This window comes from Antechinus flavipes, chromosome 1, assembly GCF_016432865.1.
Source record: "Antechinus flavipes isolate AdamAnt ecotype Samford, QLD, Australia chromosome 1, AdamAnt_v2, whole genome shotgun sequence".
NCBI lineage: Eukaryota > Metazoa > Chordata > Mammalia > Dasyuromorphia > Dasyuridae > Antechinus > Antechinus flavipes.
The window spans coordinates 720,586,799-720,613,819 of NC_067398.1; the positions used below are offsets into that span (position 1 = coordinate 720,586,799).

The window sequence follows — 27,021 nt, forward strand, 5'->3', positions numbered from 1 at the left end:
CCAACGTAAGATGAAATCTAGGTAAAAGTGTGGGGCTGATAATTAGAGGAGAGAGCTGGAAACCTTGGCTTCAGTGAGCACTATGGCCTCCCCATTCAGCTCCATCCTTTGACCACACCACACCAGATCTGGGAGGTGAGGGCAGCTGACATGCCGTGAGGTTGGAGAAGTTGGGGCATCACCACCCCTGTATGATCACAAGGTGGCCCTGCACTCTCTGCAGCCTCCATGGAAGGGTGTGTGGTGTGTGTGTACCCAGGAACCTCAAGAAATCAGTGAGTACATTAAAATGAGGAAAACAAACCCAAAGTGCCTCGAGTTGATGCAAGATTTATTCAGACAGTGTACAAACAGGCCACTGAAAACACTGGCTTTGATGCTGGGCCCAGTACTATGGAATCAATGGAGTAGGAAAATAAAAAGGCACTAATCTGTTAAGAAAAGACACTCGATGTATTCTAAGAATAGAAGTCATTTAATACTGTTAATTTTATAGCACAAAATAAAACAAGCTATGATCCCCCAAAAATAATTTTAAAAGCTTACACAGAAAATATTATTGCCTGAAGTTCATGATTTTTAAGTTACAGGTTGAAAGAGTCATCATCTGTCCCATTGGGGGCTGGAAAGCACAGTGACGCCCGTCTCGGAAGCCAAGCAGCCGTCCCTCGTGCAGAGGGACCTCGTCTGCTGAGGAAAAAGTTGGGCGCCTGAGGCCGGCACCACGGAACGCCCTCGTCCCGGGCCCCGTGCTCTTCGGCATTAGTTGGCAAGGCTGTGTGAAAACCAAACTCCACAGCCGTCTCCTTCCCCAGACGCAGCTGAGCAGCTTCGGGTCAGAGGCCCCGGGATCCACACTGTCCCCGGGCTCCTCCCAAGCAGTGTGAGTGGCTGAGCACAGGCCCAGGGAGCCAGGGGCATGGGGAGTCTCCCTTTGAGACCAAGCCAGAAGCACGAAGACAGGCACATGGGGCTAATGACCCAAGTCGGGCGACATCACCTACCTCGTCAACTTGGACCGGGGACCTGGCTGAAGCTCAAAGGCCCAGGAGCTCCTTCTCAGTCCACGAATGACAGAAGAACAAGGGGTGGCATGTGAGCCCTTTAAACAGTGCATTGAATCCAAAGCCTCGGGACCACCAAGTCCCGACGGAACCACAGTGATGGCTCACGGAACCCCCAGAGATCGGGGCGACAGACAAAGCAGGGAGGGTAGCAAGCAGCACAAGCAGCGGCTCAGAGGGAAACGCTTGCCCACGGAGCGCATGCAATCCTCCCAGGGCAGAGAACAGACTCACAGCAGACAGGGCCGTTGGGAAACTCTGTCTGCGAGCTGAGGGGAGCACTCAGAATGGGGCCGGGCCAGGGGAAGCTCTCGCGGAGCTTGTCCCTTCTGAACTTCTCTCACACCCCTTTTTCTGTAGAATGTGGCGGTGACTTGGGCTCATAGGTTCGGAGCAATTTAAGAGTTGGAAGGGACACTAAAAGGCATCCAGTCCCAGAGAGGAGAGGGGACTTGCCTCCAGTGACCAAGTCGGAGAGCAGCTGAGGCGAGACTCAACCCCTAGGGCTTGGCTCCAAATCCAGCTTCTTCCAGAACAGAGCAGAGCTCTCCCCAGACCATTACAGTTCTAAGAGTCCTAGTCTCTAGGACTCTGCTCAGCCTCTTCATGGATCCTGAATTATGCTCCCAGGTTCCAGAACATGCTCGGCAGCACTAGAAACATGTACCCCCTTGGGGAACCTGTGCATTTTAGTGTAAAAGATAAATACGGGGGTTACCCCCTTGACCTCCAACATTTTCTGATCTATTGCTTGGTGACCTACATGAACCCACACAGGACAAGAAGATGACTGGGAAGAGCAAGTCAAAGGAAAATTCATCTACACCCAGCATGCAAGCAAGCCCTGACTCCTCGGGAGGACCGAAACGGAGTCAGATGTGGCCCAGGGAGCACTTTGTCTTTCAGAAACCAGGCGGGCTTGCCCCCTTCACAGATCGCCAGGGCCGGGAAGGAGAGCTCTCTTTGGAAGGTGTGACGGGGGGCAAGTCCGACAGTGAATGCACAAAAGGGTTGAGTGGATTCAAGGCTGATCCTGGGGCCGTTGGAGGCGAACACCGTGCTGGACCTTGGCTTTTGGCAGAAGGAGGGGAACCAGAACGGGCACATTTTCAGTAGGACAGATTGATAAATAGCTTCAAGTAGTTGTGGAAATGTTGGCTGAAGAGAAGGCATTTTTGAAGTAGGTCATTGCACACACAGCCTATGGGGACTAGTCACCGGCTGGGGAAATCCAGGCCAACTCCGATCGGCTCAAATTTCTCAATTTTATCGTTCAAGTTTCTTCATGAAATGTGAACTATCTGCATTTTTGTTTTTTCTTCCCGGGTTATTTATACCTTCTGAATCCAATTCTCCCTATGCAACAAGAGAACTGTTCGGTTCTGCAAACATATATTGTATCTAGGATATACTGCAACATATCCAACATATAAAGGACTGCTTGCCATCTAGGGGAGAGGGTGGAGGGAGGGAGGGAAAAAAAATTGGAACAGAAACGAGTGTCAATATAAAGTAATTATTAAATAAAAATTTAAAAAAAAAAAACAAGTTTCTTCGTGAATTTCGCGATGCTCATGAGCGCGACCGTGCTGGACTCGGCTGTTGGGCAGCCACCTCTTCTGTCCTATGTGCGGCACAGGGGGAAGCAGAGCTGGCTTCTGGGCTTCAACCCTCCCTTCTGGACCTCAGTCTCCTCGGCTATAAAACTTAGCTTGTTTTGTGGTGAGGAATTCTATGCTGCATCTCTTCCAGTTGTAACAATCCAAGAGTCTATGAGCTTTGGCTCAAAAACACACAACACATTCTAAGTTGCAAATATATAAAGACTAAAAAAATAAGTCAGTAGGAAGGGCAGACCAAAAGACCAAATGCACTAATTAAGGGGCTCTTTCTATGTTTATAGTCAGTGCTGATTTTCTGTTTGAACTTCTGCCTTTCCTTTTACTAATATCTGGCAGAAAATAGTATTAAAAGTTTGAATTTCTGTAAGTGTGTTAAAATTTCCCAAGTCACATATTTGCAACAGATCAAGTCTGAATGCCTTTTCCTATTGCTATGAGTAATCAAGGGGCTTTTAAAAAATGGAGCAAGATTATCCTGCATTACAAAAGCTCTACTGGTAGGTCTAGCCAACTAGTACCCTGCTTTTCCTGGATCTCTTGAGTCTGCCCAAGAGGAGCCCAAACTCTGGGTATCTCCAGCTGGTGATAATGCAACCCAGCCTGGAGCCTGACTGCTCTCTCCAGCCTCTGGAAGGGCAAAGAGATTGTTCACTTTCCACAGAGGTGGATCCAACTCCTAGGCTCAGAGAACAATCTCCCTAGGGAAGTTTTTGCTGGTTCACCTTTAAAATGGGCATTCATTGAAAGCAGACCAGAAAAATAAAAGAATGGCTCCGTGTGTGTATGTATGTGTGCACGTGCAGAATCTGGATGGTTTCACTGGGGAGAAGTGAAAGGACGTATGTCTCCTTGAAGTCTGTTTTCTATCGTTTACAACATTTGGAAAGTTGGAATTAAATATAATGGGTTTTTTTTGTTTGTTTGTTTATCACATGGAAAAACAGGCTACCATTTACAACAATGAAGACATGACATAAAGATGGGCCTTGGCTTCAATGTAGTTCTTTCTTTAAATCAAAGAAACTTTACCTTCGAAGCTCAGAGGCAAGCAGAATCCCCTGTATTGAGAAAACTCATAATTTCTAACTGTTCAGAATACACAATTCCAATGATTCTTTTCCCACGTTCCAATTCGGCTTTTACTGTGATAGGACAGAATTCTCTCATCTTCTCGTTCTATGATTTCTCCTCTCAACAACAAGATGAAGATGGCACACCAAGTTGGAGGGCGAGCTATGCACCAAGTTCAAGTATAATTGCCAAATGCTTTCTTTCTTCAACTGAATTTGACGGGATGAAGCCAAGAGAGCATCCGAATGAGGGAAACAGACCTTTTCCTCCTCAATGTCTTTTTTCCCGTGTACTTCCGCTAGGGCTTTCAAGCTAAACTCCAAAAAAAGTCCTACAATTGGCTAAGTCTGAGACAATCCAGCGACGATACGATGCCCGAAGGCTGCCAGCTGTGTGCATTCCAGATGTGTAGAAAAGACCTCCAAACGGAAGCAAGCCGGAGAGCTGTGCCAGGCTCCCTAGCTTGCCTGTGAGAGAATGGAATCCCATTTCAGAGGATGCTACTAATGAGAGCCAGAACATGAAGCAGGAGCAGCAGCAGCATACGGTGGGTAACAGGAATCACTCGTTTTCATCTGGATTTTGAGGGTCAATGATCTTGACGTGTGTGAAAGGAAAGAGCCCTTTGCGGCCATTGACTTCTCCTTCCCACTGACCATTGATGTTCATTCTTGTCACTTTTACAATGTCACCCACCTATTAGGAAAGGAGAAAGGGAGCATTAGCATTTTCTCTTCAATAAAAGACAACTAATAAAAAGTTACAATCTCCTACCCTAGTTCAACTCTTCTTCTATTAAAGGCCGCAGGACCCAAAGGATACTTGGATTTAATCTGACCCTAGCTCTATCCTCAGTTGAGACAAGGAAGACCAGAACACATCATTTTACAAGAAGTTCAAAATGTCACCCGAGAGCTGAGTAAGGAAAGCATATTTCAACAATACTGACTCGAACAATTTCTAGAAAAGAATTAAAGGGCCCATCAAAAATGAGCAACTTTATCTTCTTCATCAAGTTTGTACTGAACATGAAGAATCTATAAAAGATAAAAACTTTTTAAAATAATGATTTTGAAAAAAAATTATTATTATACAGCTGCTTATTACTTATAGGCATTCACGTAATATAAAAATAGAACCTTCGTATTTGAATTAGGCCATTAATACTTTGGATTAACCTTTAAGTGAGTTCTAATATTTTTACTATAGAAAAGACAATTCACTGACTGATCAAAGTAATGATCCCCTTGACATACCTATGTGGTAGATGTGAATTTACTTTGCTTGACTCTACTTATTTGTTACAAAGGAAGGATGGGAGTGGGGTGGGGTGTGTGTGAAAAAGGCAAAGATGAAAAATTAAAAACAAGTCAAACAAACATTTTAAAGTTCATGGAAGAGAGCAGAATGAAGTTCTGAAGGATTCACAGATGAGATGGGCACCATGTTTTTATATAACAGGGTCTTGGTTTCATATACAATGTTTTTTCTAAGTTCTTTGTGGAAATTCTCATCTTTATTGAAATGTGGAATTCCTAATAAAAAAAAAGAAAATAATAGGACTTTTGTGCAGAACCAGCATCGCTCAAATCCTTGCCCTCTCCCTGGCATTGCTTCTTTGATTGCTTATTACCAAAAGAACTCCAGCACACATTGTGACTATATCACGGATCAGCATAAAAAAATTAAATTGGGGGGGTGGGGGGAAGGCACTAGATGGCGCAGTGGATAAAGCATCAACCCTGAAGTCAGGAGGACCCGACTTCAAATATGGCCTCAAACACTTAACATTTTCTGACTGTGTGATCCCTGAGCATGTCACTTAACCCCATTTGCCTCAGGAAAAAAAATTTTAATGGGAATTTCTTGGGAATTTTGCAGAAACCTCAACAGACATGTAAATAACACAAAAAGTTCAGAAACTCAGAAATGCATAAAATTGATGAATAGTATTGTACAATATCAATGTATTTGATCTTTCAATACCATGAGAATTCAAACTTCTCTTGTATGAAGAAAAAGACGAAATATTTTATAGATTTTTCAAACTGGGAGCACTGGACCCTTAATTCAACAACATGGAAGGAATAACTGTAATAAGAGAAATTAGCATTTACCTGATCATGACTTCTCAGGAGATGTTTCTTATGATTGCTGGTGACCTGGTAAGACTGACCTATGCCTGTCAATGAGAAGCCCGGCTGTGGTACCAAAGGGACAGTGACACAGTGACACCCAGAATTCCCCTTCTCTTAATTAAGGCTGGTGACCATCACCTTCAAGTTTACTGAGTCTTCAATTCTGGGGTAGGGACTTCTCAGTTTTTCCTTCAAATTTCTTAAGATAGGAAATGAGAATCTGAATCAGAGCCAGAAGGTGTATGGAAAATGAGGACACACACAAAAAGGGAGGGGAGAGGAAAGATACCAAGTTTTTGCTGAGTGTCTGAAGGACTGATCCTGCTGGGTTATTGCGTGGACACACATATGAAATCATGCTAAATCCAACCATGCTAAATATAATTTATATGACTTAACGAGGAAGAAATGAAGAAAATAAAAAAATTAGTTTCTCAGTTCTCTCTCAGGAGCTAAACTGCATTTTTTTGCAAGGGATAGAGCACCAGCCCTGAAGTCAAGAGGACCTGAGTTCAAATCTGACCTCAGACACTTAATACTTCCTGGTTGTGTGATCCTGGGCAAGTCAGTTAACCCCAATTGCCTGGGGCGGGGGGTTGGGGGGGAGGAGAAGAGTCCTTTGGAATTGTCTTGGATCATTGTACTAATCAATCACTATTACTTATAGGCATTCACGTAATATAAAAATAGAACCTTTCATCAGAGCAATGCTGTGCACAATAATCTTCTGGTTTTTCTCACTTCACTCTAATAGTTCATAAAGGTTTTGTTTCTTGGGAACAACCTCACCCCGCCCCAGTCATTTCTTATTACAAGAGTACTCCATCATGCCTTTTCATCCATTCCCCAAATGATGAACTGGTTATTATTCATTCTTAAAAATTAACTGTGGCGGCAACAAGATTATACGATGATCATTTCTGATGGACGTGGTTCTTCTCAACAATGAGACAATTCGGGCCAGTTCCAACGATCTTGTGGAGAGAGCCGTCTACACCCAGAGAGACTCGTCTACACCCAGAGAGACTGTGGGGACTGAGTGTGGATCACAACAGAGCATTTCGCTTTTTTTTCTTTTTGATCTGATTTTTCTTGTGCAGCAAGATTATTGTATAAATATGTATACATATATTGGATTTAACATCTATTTTGACCAGACAGCCCCCACACTCCCAATAGGGAGGATCACAAATGATTATATCGGCAGCACACCATCACTTCCGACAAGAAAAACTGACAATAAAACATGTCCAATGGATGGGGGAACGAATAAGCAAAATGGAGAGTACGTGAACATGATGGGATATTACTAAGGCACAAGGAGTAATGCAGGGGAATAATTCAGAGAAACATAGAAAGACTTGTATAAAGTGCTACAGAGGAAAAAAAGCAGAGGCAGAACTGGACTAGGCAAACAACGACAAACGAGCAACCTTAAAGGATGCGTTCGTGCTCTGGTACGAGACAAATCTGCAAGGGAACATGCACGTTGGTGGAGCAGTGTCTGCTCCATGAAACCAAACTGTACTGAGGGAAGGCTTAATGCAGGAAGAGGACCCCCAAAAAAGAGACTCGTTCAGGAAGTGTGGACAAGAAACGAAGAGCTTGGGGATCCATGGGGGACTGGCAGCTGAGGAAGCCCTCACCAGCAGGTCGGGGAGCTCACATTTTTGTCCTGGAGACAACGCCTGCCCAGTGTCGTCTGACCTGAAACATCAGCCCTAAAAATAAGTGCTGCCTTCTTCCACCTGCTGCTGCAACTCCTATGGGTCCCAGTTCTCTGTGCAGAGCCGAGGAGAAGCTGTTCCTTCCTTTGTGACCTTTCACCTTCTCCCGTGTGCTCTGCCACGCCATCACTACTGGCACCCTGCCTCGGTGTCGGCTCCCTCCCAAGATATCACCTCCCAGGTGACACGGGCCAGCTTCAGTGGGAGCTTTGTTTGGCCACTAGCATAGCGGGCTCCTTCCTCACCTGACGGACTCGCGTAGCTGGCTGAGTCCTTGTTCCCTATGGAAGCCTGCCAGGGACCGCCATCAGCCACTCTCTGTCTCGTCCTCTTGTCTTTCTTCACTGCTTCCCATGAGACGCTTCCCCAACTCTCTGATTCCGGACCCAATTTGTCCATCCGCACGGCGTGTCCCAGACAGACAGGCTCTCAGTGGGACGCCGTCCACTGATCATCTCCTTGGTTTTTCCTATAGGGAAGTCAAACTTCTTAAGAGAAAACTCTTGCAGGTGTCCTTGAAGATGACGTCCTCCATCACTGGCAGACACCCGTGACTGATGTCCGTCCCCTCCTGTCTCCTCTGACAGGCTGAATGAGACTATTACTTTGGTCTTTCAAGAAATCTCAACAGGTGGTTGCTGTTGCAACAATGAAAGCGATCTAAGGCTATTCACAGCAAGGTGAAGAAATATGGTTTAAAAACAACATCTTCAAAAAAAAAAAATTAAAAAAAAAAGAAAAAAAACCTCCATCAACTTGATTAGCGCTGCTTTTGTGTTCACAGAAGCTAAGTGCTCCTGCGACACAGGTCCCCACATGGGCCCAAGGACAGACAGCTGGGCAAGGACCAGCCTGAGTCTGGAGAGGCTACGCCCAGAGAGCTGCCCTTTGGATCCAATTTTCTGTCCCTAACAAGTCATGAAGCTCTCTACTCAGTTGTGGAGGGGCTGGGACTGGCCTGGGAGACCATGTAACATGAAACATTCAAAGTGAGCTCACCCACAGAGGGGGAGCAGCGGGGGCGGGCTGCAGAGCCCCCCAGTGCAGCGGAGAACTGGTCTGGCCAAGGAAAGCAATCCATTCTGCTGGTCCGGCCTCCTTGGCTCCAGAAGCACAGGCCCAGGCCGGCAAGAGTTTACAGAAGCACGTAGTAAGCTCTCCACAGTCTGAAACTGCTGGGACCACGGCAGGACCCGAAGGCCACGCGGCGTCATGTGGGTCTCTAGAGCCGCGCTCAGAACCTCACTCTCTGGTGAGTCTAACGTTCTTTAGCCGCCTGCAGACAGGTGACCTTCTGAGCCCCTTCCTGGTCTGTGGGATGAGAGCTGCTCTTAGGAGGTTAGGAGGGGAACAGTGCCCTGCCCTCCCTCGAGCGCCCCAAGCTGCTCTTAACTTCTTGGGAGACGAAGCCCCTGCCAGGCCTCCTGCGCAGCTGTTACAAGGAAAACAGTTTGTAAACCCGCCTGGAAGGGTTACAGGAGCGTGGAGCTGTGAGAAGATTGCCGCCCCCGCGGCGCCCAGCGGCAGCTGGCCCCTTCTCCGGCCCCTGCTTTCCTGCCCGTCCTCTGCCCAATGGGCCTCCAGCAGCTGCACCAGGCAGCCCCAACATTCCAGGGCCCCCAGAAAGGCCTCCGGCTACCCCAGGCGCAGGCCGGCACTGGAGAAACTGGCTAAGCCAACGATGCCTGTTGCAGAGCAGGGCTGCGGGGATTCCAGTGTCCTTGGACCGCTCCTTGCCAGCTCATTTCCAAAGAGCTCCCATTAGCCCACCTGGCCCCTCCCTCCAAAGCCCCTTAGATTCTCTTCCTCCACAGTCTTCCTGGTCAGGTACCGTATCCACGCTCGAGGGCTGGCAGTGCTCACAGATTGGGGAGCCAAGGCCCTAGAGCCTAAGGTCTTCTAAGAAGCAGGGCTGGCCCCCAAATGCAGGGCACCTGCTGCGAGGCCCCCTCGCAGCACAGCCCAGGGCCAGCCGGGACTGGAACCCGGATCTTCTGGCAGACCCAGGCTGTTCTTCTACACCGTGTTGTGGGCCAGTCCATGGCCTGTCTTGGGGGACGTTCTGCAGAGGTCACAAGAATCCATGAAAGAGACCAAGCAGAAGCTTGAAGTGACAGCGCTTCCAGCTGTTTCCCTATGAACTACAAAATACAAACCAGCATCCCCTTCCCTGACTCTAGACTTGACCCTCACTTCGGGACCACCGTGACCACAAGGGCTGGCTTCTCCGTGATCCAAAAGGGACAACAGGGGAAGGAAGAGGCCGCTGAGGGACAGAGTTAGGCTTCACACCAAGAAAATGTTCTGAGCACAAAAGGCCACTTGGCCCCCTCGACAGAGAAGCCGAGGCCGGAGAGGCCCCAGTGGAGAGGCCGCCCTCCAGGGAATCAAGAAGCTGTCCTTGGAAGCCCCTCAACTCCTGGATTCTATCATGTGGCGCAAAAGGCTCTGCCAGAGAGACAAGGGAACTAGGCCCAACCTCCGATACCAAGGGCATGACCCACTGGGCCCAAGGCCTGAAGATGATAAAAACAACAGAGGGCTTCTGAAAGATGGAGAAACGACAAAAAAACTGAGGACTCAAAGGGGCAAACCTGTATGGGGGGAGCTACTGCTGCCAGCCAGGCTAATGCCATCATGACTCCACAAAACCAAACGCCTGTCTGCCCCAAGAACCCAGGGACCCAAGCATGACTCAGTGCCGGGTTTTGGGCCCAGCCGCCTTCCTGGGATAAACTCCTAGTGAGGCAGCCCCCTCCCCGATGCTCATCAGCCCCTTGGGGCCCTCAGGTCCGAGAGACAGCTGGGGTGGAGTGGGTGGTGTGTTCAAATCCAACCTCAGACAGGTACCGGGGGGATGGCCCTGGACAAAGCACTGAAATCCTGCCTGTTTCCTCTTCTCCATCTGTGAAACGTTTGGGCAGTGGACGGCTCAGGGGACAACCTTAGAAAAGCCACGTTCAAATCCAGCCGCAGACAACCCAGCAGCTGGGTGACCCTGGGCAAGCCACTTCATTCCGTTTGCCTCAGTTTCACCACCTGTCAGATGAGCTGGAGAAGAAAATGTCAAAATACCTCCAGTATCTTTGCCAAGAAAACCCCAAATGGGGTCATGGAGAGTTGGACAAAACTGAAACACGTCAGTTAATAATGAAAACCGTGGAGGGTAACGGGGTGGCTGAAAGACCGAGTGAGAGGATGCACAGAACAAATGCGGGTGAGCCATTCTTCCAGAGAATCACTGAGACACCGAGACACGAGCGGATTCTAGAGCGGGCTCTCGCTTCTCCTTGCGGCACAATGGTCCTAATTCCACTCAGAACCGGAGGTGGCAGCTGGACTCTGGCGCCTCGGCAGAGGCCGCTGGGAACCGTATGCGCTCCCTGCAGTTCTGGCTCCTCCCAGGCCCCACAGACACCCCCCCCCTCCGGTGACTGTCCTGACCCCCCAAGCTGGGCAGCCTCTTGCTGTCAGGATTGACTGACGATGCCTCAGGAGCCTGTCCCTGCTCGGTGTTTCTCCACAGCCTCCCCTCGAAGGGTCTGGGGCACTGCCAACACACACACATTTCCCTGCCCGACTGCCCCGGGGCATCCCCGGACTGGCTGGCCGCACTCCCACGAACAGCCGGAGCAGACGGCACTTCTAGTACCGCGGCCTCTGCCAACCCTTCGGGAAAATGAATCCAATGATGCCATTGTTGAAGGCGCTTCCAGAAGGGTCACCTGGGGCACATTCTGCCCCCCTGCCCCCTCACGTCCTAACTGCCCCTTCTCCGGAGCACAGCCAGAGCCCGCTCGCTGCTTCTCTGAAAGCGAAGAGACGTCGCCCTACAGCAGATGAAGGCGAGCGGTCCACATTGCTCACCCCAGCGTGCCCGCCTGCCCCACCCATTATCCCGCAGGGTCTCCAGTGCACTTTGGTCCCACATTATCCCCCAGCGTCTCCCTCAGTGCTGAATTACTGGAGGCTCGGCTGTCACCAGTGACTGGCCCCCAGGGAGAGGCGGCCTCATCTGCCCCCCAACCCCCTTCTATCAAACTCTTTCCTTCCAGGCCCAAGTCCCTCAAGGTCTCCCTTAGCCTCCTTTCAAGTTAATAGGTTTCTCGTGCCAGTACCACAGAGAATTACAGAGAAATGGGGTAAATCACTACCAAGTCTTCAAAACAACCTTCACAGCCAATGAACGAGCCATCCGGAGAGGGGAAGACACGGGGTCAGCCGAGCCTCTGACGGGCTGCCTGAGCCACGTCCTGCCCTCTGAGGCCCAAACCTTCCTCTGGAGTCTCCTACACCAGTGAAAGCTCCCCCCACTCCATTTCACGGTCAGTGATGGCCAGTGGCCTCTGCCATCATGCCGGCCTCCTTCCTGGCCACAGGACATCAGGTCGGTAACTGCTTCCCGTGTCTCCCCCCAAATTCTCCACTGTGGACAAGAGGCGGAGAACGCCCTCGGAGGGACGGTCCAGTTCTGAGCGCGGGGGCTTCCCGCTGGGAAGGCCCTGGGCAAGGGGAAGTATTGAACACCTCTTCTCCGAGATTCCAGATAAAATCGCTGGGCGGCAGCAGCTCACGCTCAGGCCCAAGGGCCTCCTCCTTTTCTGAGCCAGCCACAGCCACAGACACTATGGACGCCCTGATCCTCTCTTCTCTACCCTTCTGGGGCAAACACAGCAACCTCCAACCTGGCAGCCGCCCCAGCAAGGGCCCAGTGGTCGGGGCTCAGCCATCCAGATTCTCTTCTGGGCTGTTAAGTCAGACATGTGACTTCCCAACCCCTTCTCACCGGGCTCTGAGGCTCCTCCTTTCACCCGGCAGCCCACCGGCCAAGCCGGCTCCCCCGGGAGTCTGAAGCCCTTCAAGGACCAAGCTCTCCTCGCGGTGACCCCGCGCTGCAAGGTCCAGTGTCTCGAGCTGTCTTTCACAGCGGCCCCCTCACCTCCATGACTGACTTGACTTCAGTTCTTAAACCCATCACCCAAGACTAAAGCCCCCAGTCTTTATTTCAGAGGAGGAAGCTGACACCCAGAGATTTAAGTTAAATGACTCCCCCAAGATCACACAATCCTATCTCTTCCTCCATTGCCCCATTAAGCCTTGATCAAGTGTCAATAAAAAGACTTCCAGGAAGTTCTCCTGAGGAGAACTACGAAGGCTGAATGTGGACGGAAGCGTACAATTTTCGCTTTTCCCTGCTAGTTTTTCTTTCTCAAGGTTTGTTCCTCCTCTGTTCCAATTTTTCTTGCACAATGTAAGAAATACAGAATGTTTAAAATGATTGTACACATATAACTTACATCAGACTTCTTGTGGCCTTGGAAAGGGGGAAGGGAGAAAAGAATTTGGATCTTACAAAAATAAATGCTGAAAAGTATCTTTACATATAATTGGAAAAAATAAAATCCTATTGAGGAAAGAAAAAGAAAGAAAAAGCTCAGCAAGTCTCCCAACAAGGCCAAGCTGTTGGGAAGATTTCCTTAAATAATCAAAAGAAATCCCCCCCAAAAAGAAATAAACTCCCAAGAATGCCTGACGACATCAGGAAAATTCCCAAAAGATTCAACTGAGAAGATCAAGAAATTGCGGGAAGGAGAGAAAAGTGAATGGTGGGGATCTTGGAAAAGAAAGTGAATGATGAGGATCTAGGAAAGAAAGGTGAATGATGGGGATCTTGGAGAGAAAAGTGAATGATGGGGATCTTGGGAGAGGAAGATGAATGAGGGGGATCTTGAGAAAAGAAAGTGAATGAGGGGGATCTTGAGAAAAGAAGGTGAATGAGGGGGATCTTGGGAGAGGAAGGTGAATGAGGGGGATCTTAGAGAGGAAGGTGAATGAGGGGAATCTTGGAGAGGAAGGTGAATGAGGGGGATCTTGGAGAAGGTGAATGATGAGGATCTAGGAGAGAAAGGTGAATGAGGGGGATCTTGGAGAGGAAGGTGAATGAGGGGGATCTTGAAGAAGGTGAATGATGAGGATCTAGGAGAGGAAGGTGAATGATGGGGATCTTGGAGAGGAAGGTGAATGATGGGGATCTTGGAGAGGAAGGTGAATGAGGGGGATCTTGGGAGAGGAAGGTGAATGAGGGGGATCTTGGAGAGGAAGGTGAATGAGGGGGATCTTGGGAGAGGAAGGTGAATGAGGGGGATCTTGGGAGAGGAAGGTGAATGAGGGGGATCTTGGGAGAGGAAGGTGAATGAGGGGGATCTTAGAGAGGAAGGTGAATGAGGGGGATCTTAGAGAGGAAGATGAATGAGGGGGATCTTGGGAGAGGAAGGTGAATGAGGGGGATCTTGGGAGAGGAAGGTGAATGAGGGGGATCTTGGGAGAGGAAGGTGAATGAGGGGGATCTTAGAGAGGAAGGTGAATGAGGGGGATCTTAGAGAGGAAGATTAATGAGGGGGATCTTGGAGAGGAAGGTGAATGATAAGGATCTAGGAAAGAAAGGTGAATGAGGGGGATGTTGGAGAGGAAGGTGAATCATGGGGATCTTGGGTTTCCACCTCTGCTTAAAGCTTCACAGATTGATCAAATCACTTTGCACGGCTAACCGTAGACTAATACACACAGAGACACACAGACCCCCTCCCAGCCCCCAACCAAGGCTGATGGCTTTACCTCTAAGGCCAAGGCAGTCTTGTCATAGGCGCACGGGACTCTCTTCTGAATTGCTTTTGCAAAGACAGGTCCATTCTGGGTGGAGGGCAGGGGGCTCATCACTGCCCCCGGAGGACTGGAGACCGCTGGCAGAGGATTGGCCGTCTGAGGCTGGGCATAGGCGTGAGCGGGTTCGGGGATCCCATAACTGTTGGAATTGCGGTTTCCGTGCTTCCCGTGGAGGGAAGATCTCACCAGCTTTTCTACATAAGGCACAGGAATCATCCCCACCTGCCCATCCTTGTTGCGCGCACTCCACCACTGCTCCTCGGGTTTCTCAACGATGGCCAGGATCTCACCCTTCTTGAAGGCCAGGTCTTCGGGGTCATTCCCAGAAAACTCATACAGAGTCCGCACGTATTCCACATTTTCTTCTGTGGGAGGCAGGTTGGGTGCTGAGGCAGAGCCCATGGGCGGGCTTGGATACCTGAAGCAAAACCAAACAGAACCGAGTGTGACGCGAAGAAAAATACTATCAACAGCTTGGAGAAACTGAGGGCCAGAGAGGGGAGACTTGCTTCAAGGTCAAAAAGCCAGGGAGCATTTCGGTCTCTGGGACTCCCCAGGGAGCTCCCCTCCATTGAAAACCTCAGGCTCGACACTAAAAATGAATTGACCCGGCTCCAAACGAAGCGACTTCTACTTCGGAAGCCCCTCAACCTCCCCCCTCCCAAAGGACACACTCTCCCCTTTCCTGGAGGAGGCAGACTGGACATTCGGGAAGGGTACGATGGCAGTGGTGCAGGCCTCAGGACCTGAATTCAAATCTGACCCCAGACACTTACTTAGCAGCTGGGTGACCCCTGAGCAAGTCACTGTACCACTTTATCTCAGTTTCCTCAGTTGGGAAATGGGTTCAATAACTGCCCCTATATTGCCAGGTAGTTGTAAAGATCAAATGAGGTTTTTGTAAAGTCCTTAGCACATGGTCAGCTTTATACAAACGTTGGCTATTATCTATTAATTTATATATTTATGTTATATATATATATATATATATACATATTACTGAAAGACTTGGGTTCACAAGCTGGGTACCATTTACTAGCTATGTGGGATCTTGCTATGTCACTGAGTCTTTCTTTCCCTGGCCCCAAAATGGGGGTCTGAGTGACCTACTTCCCAGGAGCATCAACTGAGATGATGTTTCTCCATCAAACAGCACGACCCAGACCTGAATGGCATCATGGAAGCCCATATAATTCCCCCAAGCACAGAATAAGAACCAGAGGAGCTCCACAGCCTTCCCGGAAAGGCAGAGGGCCCACGCCACCTTCGAGGTAACTGGCCCATTTCTGGATGGCTCTTAACTATTGGAAAGTGAAGTCTAAATCTGCACCCCTCTGCAATCTCCACCCACCGCTCCCATTGCTGCTCTCCAAAGTCAAAGAGAAGGGGAAGCTACCTGATACAGCGGATAGAGCACCGGCCCCAAAGTCAGGAGGACCTGAGTTCAAATGTGGCCTCAGACACTTAACTCTAATTGCTATGTGACCCTGGGCAAGTCTCTTAACCCCAAATGCCTCAGCAAAAAGCAAACAAACAAAATCAAAGAGAACTCCTGTTCCCTCCTCCAAATGCCTTTGCAAAAGCTCTCCTGTTCCCACTGAGACTTCTCTTGTCCCAGTTCTTTCCACCCACCCCCGCATGGCAGGAGCTCCAGATCTTTCGCCCTCCTCAACATCCCCCTCCGGACACTCTAACTCGACACAGGATCAGGAGCCAGTTTTTCCAAAGCGTCTCCCTGATTTAACAGATGTTTTGTTGTCTAATTCCTCTGTATCTGCCAGGTGTAGCAAGGAGTGAATGGGGGATCTCTTGTAGAACGACACTAAGTTCTCCAAGAGGGGAGACGCCAATACGGCTGCGGACGGGCAGGAAAAGCTTCAAAGAAGGGATGGTGAGCGGGACCGAAGGACGCGAGTCTGACAAGTCAGGAGGAAGGTAAACAAGGCACGCTCCTTCCAGGCAAGAGGACGGACAGACGGAAATAGAATGAAAGAGGCTTGCTAAGAGAAGGGCCGCCCGGAGACCACTGCGGTGGGAGGGACTTCCTCTGGGGGTTTCCGCAGAGCTCAGAGTGAGGAAATCGCTCCTGCCACCAGACCAGGCCACGGGTTAGACCCCGACCCTCCTCCTAGAAGTCACTACATTTTTTACAGAAGCAGGACGTGAGAGCGGACAGGCCCTGAGAAAGGAGCTCCTCCGGTTCCTCATTTTGTAGAAGAGGAAGCTGCTGGGCCAGAGAACCAAGGGTCCCGCCTGGACCAAGGAGGTATCCCGGCCCAGCTCCGCCGGTCTCAGCCCCCCTTCCACTCCCGGCCAGTCAGTACAAGGGAGCAGCCTCAGCTTCTCTCCTACCAAAGATGAGACCCTTACCAGGCTCCCTTGGCTGGAATCCTGTGCTCTTTTACTTTCAATTCCCTTTTTTCAGACAGTCAGCAGACTCTCGGGACCATAGAACAGGCGTGGGCGTTTTTATGTGCCCCATCGCCTCTTAGGATCTGAAAGCCTAAGGATGCCCCCCAAGCAAAGCCCGCAGCCCACATTCACAAAAGGAGGAAAAGCTTGATCTAGGGGAGAGATCTGGGAAAACCAGGGACCCCTAGGACTCCCTGAAATCCAGCCAACGGCCCCAGAGATCGAGAAAGCCTCTGGTCAAACCAAAGCCATAGCCTCCGTTCTCTGCCTGGCAGACAGAAGGCCCATCTCCCAGGTGAACGACGGCACCCCTCGGACTCTGAGGCACAAAGTGCTTTGTGAATCGTAACCCCCGAGAACATCCTCCCCACAAAATCTATGCCAGGCCCAGGGAGATGCAGTTATAGGAGATTTCTCAAACAAAACAAGTCAGAAGAAAGTTAATACTGTTTACAAAATGCTTTACAGACCAGAGGAAGGCCTCGAACCTCAAACTCTTTAAGATTCTATGAACCCCATTTTACAGATGAGAACTGAGTGGGGGCAATAAAGAGATAACTAGAACCACACGAAGGCCTTAGTCAGCCTCTTAAGGAGCTAAATGTTAACTCCACTGAAACTTCAAGGTCTTTCAGGTCAAGTACTAATTTTCTAATTTCAAATGGGGCCTAAATTGAAAATCGGTTCCATTATTTTGTCTTTGCCACCAGATTAATTATAACCCCACCGTCAACAATGTCAAGTTCTTCCGAAAGCCCTATTTAAAAACTTCTAATTGGGCCAATCTTTAAGTAGGCCACTAAGCAGATAGACGAAGATGTAGATGGGACCAAATATAGCTCAGCCCGAGCTTACGCAATCAATCAATACAAAAAGGGGTCACCGTGCCCACTGCCAACAAGTCTCCTCATCCCTCCTTCCCTCTAGAGCTCTTTTAATTCAGTCTCCTTGTGAAGTCACTGGAACATCTGAAAATTAGGAGTATGTTTTTTGAAAGATCTAGAGTATGACAACAGAAGGTAAGTGAGCTAACTCAAGAGCATTTGACTCCACCTTTATCTTTATCAGAGCACTGGGCACATGATAAGCACTTAATAAATGCTTGCTAATTAATTGGTTGATGTTACAGGTTCTGGAGTATCCCCCAGACTGTTTAGCTTGAGTCCATCTCATCCAGATGAGAATGAGGGACAGAGGAGGAAAGTGACTCGTCCAAAAGTCATATAGGGTAGTAACTGACCCTCCTCCAACTCTTTTTTTTTTTTAAATATTTTTATTTACAAGATCTCTGCATGGGTAATTTTCCAATATTGACCCTTGCAAAACCTTCTGTTCCTACTTTTCCCCTCCCCCCCCCAAGATGGCAGGTTGTCTCATACATGTTAAATATGTTAAAGTATATGTTAAATGCACTATATGTATACATGTTCATACAATTATCTTGCTACACAAGAAAAATGGGATTTAGAAAGAAGGGAAAAAATCTGAGAAGGAAAACAAGACCTGAGACCAGTAGCGGAGGAGAGATGACAAAGCCTGCTCCTCAGCCCCCACGGAGAGGTCCTGGACTCGAGGGATACAGGGAGATATGGAAAGGATGTATATTGTTCTCCCCCAGTGGAGATGGGGGGAGAGGAAGAGAGAGAAACAGAAAAGAAAACAAGAAAGAAAAGTGGCTTATGGGGGCATCTTTATTTTTTTTAAGATGCCTCAGAAGCAGGTCAGAAAGCATGGCAGCTTTGAAAAATGTATTGACGTTCCCCCATCCTTTGAAAAGCAAGCGGTAAGGAGATCTGCAGGTTCATGTACAATCTTCTTGCTCTGTTCTGTGTTTATGGAAGTGCCCGTTTTATTTAGAGGCTAAACAATAATAAAAACGATCAATTTTATACAGCACTCCTGGGTGCCAGGCAGTGTGCTCACGGGCTCTGCAATCGCTATCTCATCTGATCCTGCCAACAACTAACTCGGAGGCAGATGCTGCCATTATCCCCTTTTTAACAGACGGGAAAGCTGAGGCACATAGATTTGGTTGGGGGCAAGGTTCAGATATTTAGTAGTGACTTGCTGAGGGTCAGAGTTGAGAAGTGTCTGGAGTTTAAGTTTAGAATAAAAAAAAAATTACTAAGAAACGTCCTCTCCAAAAGCAGATCTTCATTTGTAACTGAGGCACCATCACGCGGGGGCCGGCACTTGACTGCCTGCCGAAGCCCACCCCCTCTGCCTTCCGGTCTCCCCTGCCGCCAAGCCCACAATCTGCTGCAGAGGCTTTGCGCCAAGGGCTCCAGCCTACTGCCCCTCCACTATAATATCTCCCAGGCCGGGCGTGAGAAAAGGGGGCGGCAATCACGAGTTCCGACCACTCTTATCTGCTGAACTGAACGGAAGCTCCAACACTCCCGCAGGAGCAACTGGGTCCTGGGACCCAAGGACCGTGTGCTCTGAGTGCGAGGGGCCCGTGCCCAGCACCGCTTGCTCCAGAATTGCCGAGGCCCTTGGGAGAACGGGAAGGACGCCCTCCTACCTGCCTCAGAGCCACGAGGCTCCGAGGCACCCCGCAATGGAAGCTATTTATTGGGAGGAGGTAGGTTTCAAATCAAAGGGGGCGCAAAAATAAAAAAGCGCAACTTGTTCTTAAAAGAGCAGACGAGCCTGTAGAAGGGAACTGGCTCAGAGTCTCCTGTGCGGTCAGCACATTCCCGCGGACATTCCTCGACAGGCCACGACAGGCTGCCTCCAACAAGCCGCGACAGAGAGAGGTCCCGGATGCAGGCAGGGGAAGCCGGCCGGACCAGGACGCCCCCCAGGATCCCAGGGCCCAGCAGCCGAGGCCTCTGTGACTGACGGGACTGGGGGTGGCCATGCAGTTCCACGTGCTGCTTGGAAGGGAAAGCAGGCCTCATGTAGGGGGAGGGTGAGCCCGGCCTAAAAAGGCCCCATGGAGAGAGCCGGGACAACGGGTTCCAGGAGGGAGCCCCTCACCTCCGCTCCAGCCGAGCGCAGGAACCCAGGGCCCAGCTCCCTCCCTTCCCCGTGCCCACACTCTCCAGGCTCAGGCACAAGAGGCAGCAGGCTGGCCCTCCCCACCACGGGCCCCTTCTATCTCACAGGCTGTGTAAACTTTGTTACCTCCTGGACGATGAACCCAGGAATTACAGACTTTCCTAATTTGTTTAAATGAGAAGTTAACTAACTAAATCAGTGCATAAAATTCGGACAACAGCAAAGGCAAGGCAAAGCCCCACAAAATAAAATCGCCCAAAGCTGCTTTCATCCCCGGGGCTCCAGCTTTGCCTCCCTCCTGCCCTGGAGGGGCTCCCGGCCACCCCTCGGAGCTCCTTCGGTCTGTTCTTCACTAGGAGAAGCCAGCTCCAGCCCTCCCTCACACCCCCCGGGGCTCACTTCCTGCCTGAAAAGTCCCAGCATCCCAGGCTAGACAAACTTAGGAAGATGAGGCCTGCTGATCCTGGGCCCGGAGTCCCACTGGCCAAGCCACCTGATTAGGACGCAGCCAACTTGGGGATCTGTCTGCTTGACTGTTCGTGTTTGTCCCGAGGATTTTGTTTTCTTGTTTTAATGGGAGGAAAAAATACGTATTAGAAAAAACATCAGGATTGCCCCAAAGTTCCAACCTACTGGTATTGGTGGACTGCCCGGCCTTAGCAGAAAGCCAATGGCAGGAACTTGTCTAAAAGCCAGGTCAGGTCAGTGAAGGATCTGGGAAGGCAGGAGCCGGAGAGGGGAACCAAGCCCACCTGCCCACCTGCCCACTTGCAGTCAGCCCTGAATGTCTCGGCTCCTGCCTCGGCGATCCTTCCGGGCCCCCGCGGCCCAACAATCGGCTCTCCCGGGATAGCCCGGGGGTGAACCGAGCTCCCCAAAGCCCCGTCCAGTCCCCGACCTGCTGACCCCAGACAGGACAAGGCCAGGCCGAGAGAGGCAGGCTCCCCAAACACAGGACCACGTTTGCGAGGGAAAGCTTGGGCCAGAGGAATAGCGATGACTCGCCAACTGGAGCCCCGTGTAAAGGACCAAGACTTAGCACCAAGTTCTGAAATAAAGTTGGACATCATGACGGCCCCTCACACTACCTCAGCTGAGCCCTTGCCTTAGCCGGGGGGCATGGCGGGCACAGAGGGAGCACTCCATGAAAGCTTGGGGGCTGACTCCCTCTCCTATCTCCCACGGCAACGCCAGACAGCTCCGGTTGCCAGGAGGCGGGTCCCCTCTTACTAAGTCACAGCCGCATCTCTGTTTGGTAGAGCAACATTACTGCAAATCTCTGGAGCCCACAAATGACCGTGTCCCCAAATCGGAGCTATGGAAGGACAGGTGGGCTCTGCACTCCGCCAAGATCTGTGGGAGTCGGGGGGAGCCAGGAAGGCCCTGCTCCAGATGGGTGTGTGGCTGGCTTATGGAAGAACCGGTGCAGGGTCCCAAAGGAGAAAGGGGGAGGACCTAGCCTGCTGGGAGCTCTCCTCGAAAACAAGGGTCAGCAAACTGCTTTGCAAATGCAATTTTCTCCTACTTAAAATTATAAGCGCTGCCCTTCACTGGGGGCACGACGCCAGATCTGGCTGCAGGCTGCCACCCCCAACCTTAAAAAGAAAAAGCAGCTTGATCTCTTGTGTCCGCTTAGGCTGAGAAGGCGCTCACTTTTAAAGTCTGCAAGATCCCCCTCGGCCTTTGGGCAGGGCAGCCTAGAGGGCCGAGTCAGGGAATGAGAGCCCCGAGCAGGGGGAGCCCTTCGGCAGCCCGCAGCCGCCCGCCGCGCCACTCCCCTGGCCAATCCCATCATCTTCCCAGCTGGCGCACGTGCCCTGTCCCAGCCGGGTCATCACCCAGACACTAAGGGGGCCCCCCTCCTTCCGCTCAGATACCACCTCCTACAAAAAGACCGGCCCCAATTCCCGCTTCTCCTTGTGCCTTGTGGGCCGGTTCTCTAAGGCTCTGGCCTTGAATCCAATTAAAATGATGGGAAGAGACATTGGGATCACAGGCTGGGCCCCACCCCCTCCTACCTGCCTAAGATCGGAGGTCGGTACATCTGAGGAGACGAGGAGCTGCCCACCAAGGGCAGCGATCCAGAGTCCCAGAACTGCCCCCGCCCTGAGAACTTTCTAAGTCCAACCACTGCCCCCCCAGCACCATTCAATAAATTTTTACCAAGGGCCCCATCTCTGGCAGCCTCTCAAGCAAGGCCCCGGGGCCAAGGGGCTTTTGCCAGATCCCTGCTGACCCAGAATCCCCACCGAGAGGACTTGCCTTCCAGAGGCTCTGCCAACGTTTGGGCCTTGTGGAAGGCCCCTGGGTAGGCCGAGTCCCAGCTCGGGCCAGGGCCTCAGTGCCCCCCTAGCCTGTCAGGGACACAAGCTGGAAGGCCTTCCTAATGCCTGCTAAGGGCTCCCTGAAGACGCCCAGGTCAAAGCCTCCTCCCAAGTATCACTTCTCGGCTTGCTCCCTTCTTCCATTCCCCGGCCCCGCCTCTGAGCTGGCCTGCTCTGCCAAAGGGGCCCAAGGGGCTTATTTACCTACAGGCCGGGTCCGAAGGTCACCCCTGCTCCAGCACCTCCAACAGTGGCTCCTCTCTGGCTCTAGCATCAAACTCCACCCACTATTTGGCTAAATCCCGTCACCTTCCCAGACCTCCGCTCTCCCCGCTGCCGTCCCTCACGCCAACCATCTACCATCTCCAAACCTTTGCACGGGTCCCTCCCAGCCTGGAAGCCTTAAAACGTGGCCGTTAAAAATGCGACCTCTTAAAACGCCCTTTTCTCTCCCATTTCTTACAGGAGGAACAGACCCCGGACCTGCCAGGGTCCCCAGTGTCCCCAAGCTAAAAGCACAGTGCCAGGCACATGGGACTGATGGCTTCCCATCTAAGGCTTGGAAGCTGGTTTCTGAGGGGACTAGCTCAGCTGTGTTAGGAGCTGGGACACAAACACTAATTAAGCACCGACTGCATGCCCTAGGCTGAGTGCAGGGGAGACAAAATGCAAACACAAGTACAGGCCGGACACAGGGTAAACGAGCAAGGATTCAGAGGGGAGTGGGGAAGTCCCGCACCGAGGCTGGGGGCAACGCAGAGGAGAGAAAGGGAGAGGACGCAGGCTCTGGCAACAGCTTGGATGGGGGTGATGGAGGAGTGGGAGCCCAGGACTGGGCGGCTCCCAGACACCCCGAGGCCCTCGCTCAGCGGGCCTTTGCAGCCTGAGGGCACGCACCAGATGATGGCCCACCTGTCTCCAACGAGACCAACCCTGGCTCTCCTGAAATGACATGTTCCTCTTGAGCTCGGGTTCGCCAAAATCCCTCGGTTATTCTCACCGGAACCGCCCCAGGTCAGGCCGGCCCCTCTGTGCGGGCAGGCTCATCTCACCGGATCCAGCCCGTCGGATCATTTTCCTTCCCACTCTCTCCTATGGCTCCCCATCTCCTGCATTAGCTCCCTAAGACTCCCACAAAAACAGGCTTTTTCTCGCATTGTCCAAATCACTGGTGACACTGAGCCACCCCGCGCTGGGCCCTCAATGTCTGAGCTTCAGCAGCCACCAGAACGACCTCCATCATTTTCCACAAGCGCCCCAGCCATCCAACTGTGCGACTTCTCGCTCTGAGGGGGAGAGCGAGGCTCTGAGGCGATGCCGAAGCAGAGTCTGGCACTTGGGGCTCAACCACAACAACGCGCCTTCACTAATCGGGGAATTGGCTCCAGATTAAATCTCATTAACGCTCGAGCTGATCTGTTGTTAGATTAAGCTGGAATTAGAGGCATCCGGCCTGAAGGCCACACCATCTGCTGCAGCCTGGGAAGGACTTAGGCAGCCACAGTGTCCAAGGGTCTTAGCGGTCCCAGAATCTGCCCGTCCCCCCTCTCCTCGGGGCCGTAATCGCCTCGTACCGTCAGCCTCTCTGGCAGCTTTCCGTACAGGTTCTGAGTGTCCAACAAACACCAGCTGCTGGCTCACAGAAGCAGATTTAAAATGGGATTTCAAATGTCCTTCCCGACAGGCGGGACCCCCTCACTGGTCTCTGTCTCTCTCCCTCCGGCTCTCAGTGATTTTCCTCAGCAAAGGTCAGACCATTTCACCCTCGATGGCTCCCTACTGCCTTCCGAATGCCAACTCCTTGGCCCTCCTTTCCCAGTCAAGCTGCCCCTAACTTTGCAGCCTTGTTCTACTTTCTCCCTTCCCAAGCAGACTGGCCTTCTTGCTGTGACCCCTGGCCGGCCTGCGACGTCCTCCCTCCTCGGCCCCTCTCTCCCCACAACTTGTCAGAAGCCCCATCTCCCAGGATTCCTCGTTTCCTTCAAATTCAGCTCCACCACTAGCTGTGAAAGGAAGCCTTCCCCCCGGCTCCCAGGATCCTCTCCCGCAATGATTTTCTCTCCATTTCCTTTTGTGTCACCCCGGGCCATCCGAGTCTTCTCCCCAGCCCAAGCAGAGGAGGAACTCTCCGAGGGCAGGGAAATGCTTTTTTTCTCCGTCCCCATTTCCCCAGCACAGTGCTCCCCCACACAGTAGGTCCCTAACAAGAGCCTGCAGCCTGACTGAGACAACATTTTAAAGACTGAAGCGGCCTGAGGGGTGGGGGCCTTCACACCTCTACCCCCAAACTGAGCTCTCTGCCCCCACACATCCAGGAAATCCGCAGAACAAAGCGATCCAAGCTCTCCCGAGAATCCCGCTTCCTCAGCCTAGAAACAGACACACCGATACGGGCTCCCATCATTCTTGGGATCCTGGGTCTCCCTGAGCAAACCTGGGCTGTTTTAGTCCAAGAGAAGGGGCTGCAGAGGCCAGAACTAGGAGGAATGGAGGAAAAGCCGCCTCTAACTGTCCCTGGCAGAAGCTGCAGCCCCCCAGACAAGCCGCCCCCCAACGCCCCCTCCCTGCTCTCCCTCGCCGGTGTTCGGTCTCAGCAGGGGCCAGGCCTGCTCATTTGGGTGCCGTCCTCCTCCAGGACCCGGCCCGGGGCGCAGAGGCGGCGAGCTCCCCGTCACCGGGGGGTCGCTCCGGGTGAGACAGAGCAGTCCGCCCCCTGCATCCCCGGGCTCCGCCACGCCGGCCGTGCCCCCGAACACTCCCCTGGCCTTTCGTTCCGTCCCATAACACGGGGCTGCTGGCGAAGAAGCAGGTTGCATTAAGCTGAGGAGCACCTCGCCAACGGGAACTAACACCGTTTCGATCCCGAGCGTAACTCGGATCGCAAAAAACCCATTTTCTGAAATGAGCATTTAATTAGGCCTCGGTGCCAGGCCAGCCTGTCCGCCTCCAAATCCCTCTGGCAGACCCCGATTCAAACCCCCTCGGGAGGGGCGGCTGCCGCAGGCCCTGGGTCCTGCACGAGACCCACTTGGAATCCCCCCAGCGGTGCCCCAAACGGGGCCCCGCCCCCCCATCTTTCACCGAGGCAGCCGTGGGGCCGAGCCCATCCAGCTCTCTGCCGGCCACAGGCACAAGCAGCTTCCCCCCCAGAGCCCCGGGGGGCTCGGCCTGCGCTAACAGTCTCCCCCGCAGGGACAAGCGCAGCAGCTGGCCGGGGCTGGGGGGGCTTTACCCATCTCAGCCCATGTGACCCCAGAGGAAATCGAGGGTGAGGGCCGGTCTCCCTCCGGGCCGGGGCCTGGCTGAGGTTCCTGCTGCCCTTTACTAGTGTCTCCCGCCCGGGGGTTTGTTCTTGTGACCTCAGCGTGGGGAGCAGGAACCTGCCGGGTCACAGACAGGGCCAGAACCGACGCTCCGCCCACTGCGCCCCCGGGAGCCCGGAGCGGTCTCGGTGCCGAGCGCGGCAGGACCGGCCACGACGGCAGAGAAAACTGCAGGCTGGCCAGACGTCCCCACCAAGCTGAACCCCAGGGGAGGGGCACAAAGCCCGGGGGGCCTGAAGGGGAATCGCCTCACCAGCCCGGCCAGGATTCCAGTCAGCTCAGAGGCCTGGGGACAAGCGCGACCACCGGCACCTTTCCCACCTTCAACAAAGGAAGGTCAGAGAAGCCAAGATCTCTGGCCCAACCAGGAAAAGTCTGGAGCCTGGAAGCCGCTCCCAGAATGCCCTGGGCCGAGACTCCCGGGAGGTGGAGGATCTCCCAGGATTACCTGGTCCCGGGCGGGCTTTCTCTCTCCTTTCCAAAAACTTCCAGAGGGAAACAAGGCAACAGCCCAAGCCTTTAAAGGGCCCTTAAAGCTAACTGTCCTCCAGCCTGCTCCCACGGCCTTTGGGCCCTCCCAGCACTGGGACCCCCATTCCCCCATCACAAGGCTGACCCCTCCTTCCCAGATTCCCTTGGGGCTTCCAACATGCCCCTGGCCCCTCCCCTGACCCTCCCTGCCCAGGGCCAACTTCTCAACAAGACCCCCTCCTGGGAAGGTCTCCACCTCCCCCCTCACTTTTCTGAACCTCCTCCTTCAATGTGAACGGCCTCCCCCCAAGTGACCCCGAGCCATCCCCAGGTCCCGACCCCCCCCCCATTCTCCTCCCTCTAACCGCAGGGGGTGGGGGGCAGTTCTCAGGCTGACTCTCACACCCACCATCCCTGCCCCAAAGCCCAACCTCCAACGGCTTCTCAGACCCCCCAACCGGGTGTCCAGGAGAGCAGGAATTACCCCCCAGCTGTGGCCAAGGCCGGCGTCTCCCCTGGGCCTCTCCTCGGAGCCTGCCCCGACTCACCCCTGGGGCTCCCTGGCTGCAGCCCCGCCCCTCCCCTCCAGGCTTCCCCTTCTCGGGGAAGGGGCTCCCCACGAGGTCCGGAGCCCGGGCAATGACTTATCCAAGGTCACACAGAAACCAGGGACCCGCGGCTCTCTGCCTCCAGTCTCTCCCGGCGGCGGGCGGGTCCAGAACGGGAATGGGGCAGCGCCCTCGCTTAACCAGAGCTCCGAGGTGCGGGGCGCCCGTCCAGGAAACGGGGGAAAGCCCTACCCGATCCGGCTCTGCCCAAGGTCACCCCAAGCCCGGAGTTGGGCCCCACTCTCGGGGGTCCCCCTCCCCCCAGCCCCTCCCCATACCTGGGCGCGGGCTCGAGTAGCGTGGTCGTGTCCAGGTAGTGGATCTTGTAGAACTCGAGCAGCGCCGGCAGGTGCTCGAACTCCTGGTCGCCGATCTTGAAGCGCCGGTTGGGCAGCGAGTTGATGATGTAGTGGGACACGCGCGAGTTCTCCGACACGGACAGCACGTAGTCGCCGGGGCAGGTGGACGAGTCGCGCACTAGGAAGACGCCGTGCCGCTGGCCCTGCAGCCGGCCCTGCGCCTCCTGCCGCGACAACGGGCCCACGTACCAGGCCGAGCGGTCCGAGGAGTCGAAGCGCGCCGCCGCCATGGCCGC

At 52.6% G+C, this 27,021-nt stretch overlaps 1 protein-coding gene across 2 annotated transcripts; it reads right to left on the reverse strand.

The window, feature by feature from the left end:
• Positions 1–314: 314 nt before the first annotated feature.
• On the reverse strand, positions 315–27,021 carry CRKL (CRK like proto-oncogene, adaptor protein). Of its 2 annotated transcripts, XR_007949819.1 has the most exons (4): positions 26,705–27,021; positions 14,238–14,703; positions 3,716–4,453; positions 315–2,512 (listed from the first exon to the last, which is right to left on the reverse strand). XR_007949819.1 is itself a non-coding variant. In XM_051973272.1 (3 exons), exons 1-3 carry the CDS (start codon positions 27,013–27,015, stop codon positions 4,319–4,321), a joined length of 912 nt encoding a protein of 303 aa, XP_051829232.1. In that variant the 5' UTR covers positions 27,016–27,021; the 3' UTR covers positions 315–4,318. The 2 variants fall into 2 exon arrangements, 1 of the variants encoding a protein (XP_051829232.1); XM_051973272.1 differs by having other exon boundaries at positions 315–4,453.

Coding starts and splice junctions, on each gene's coding strand:
- CRKL (XM_051973272.1), bottom strand. CDS start 27,015: ATGGCGGCGGCGCGCTTCGACTCCTCGGACCGCTCGGCCTGGTACGTG. Junction 14,704..26,704: donor CTACTCGAGCCCGCGCCCAG/GTATGGGGAGGG, acceptor GTTTTGCTTCAG/GTATCCAAGCCCGCCCATGG. Junction 4,454..14,237: donor AGACTGCCTTGGCCTTAGAG/GTAAAGCCATCA, acceptor CTTTCCTAATAG/GTGGGTGACATTGTAAAAGT.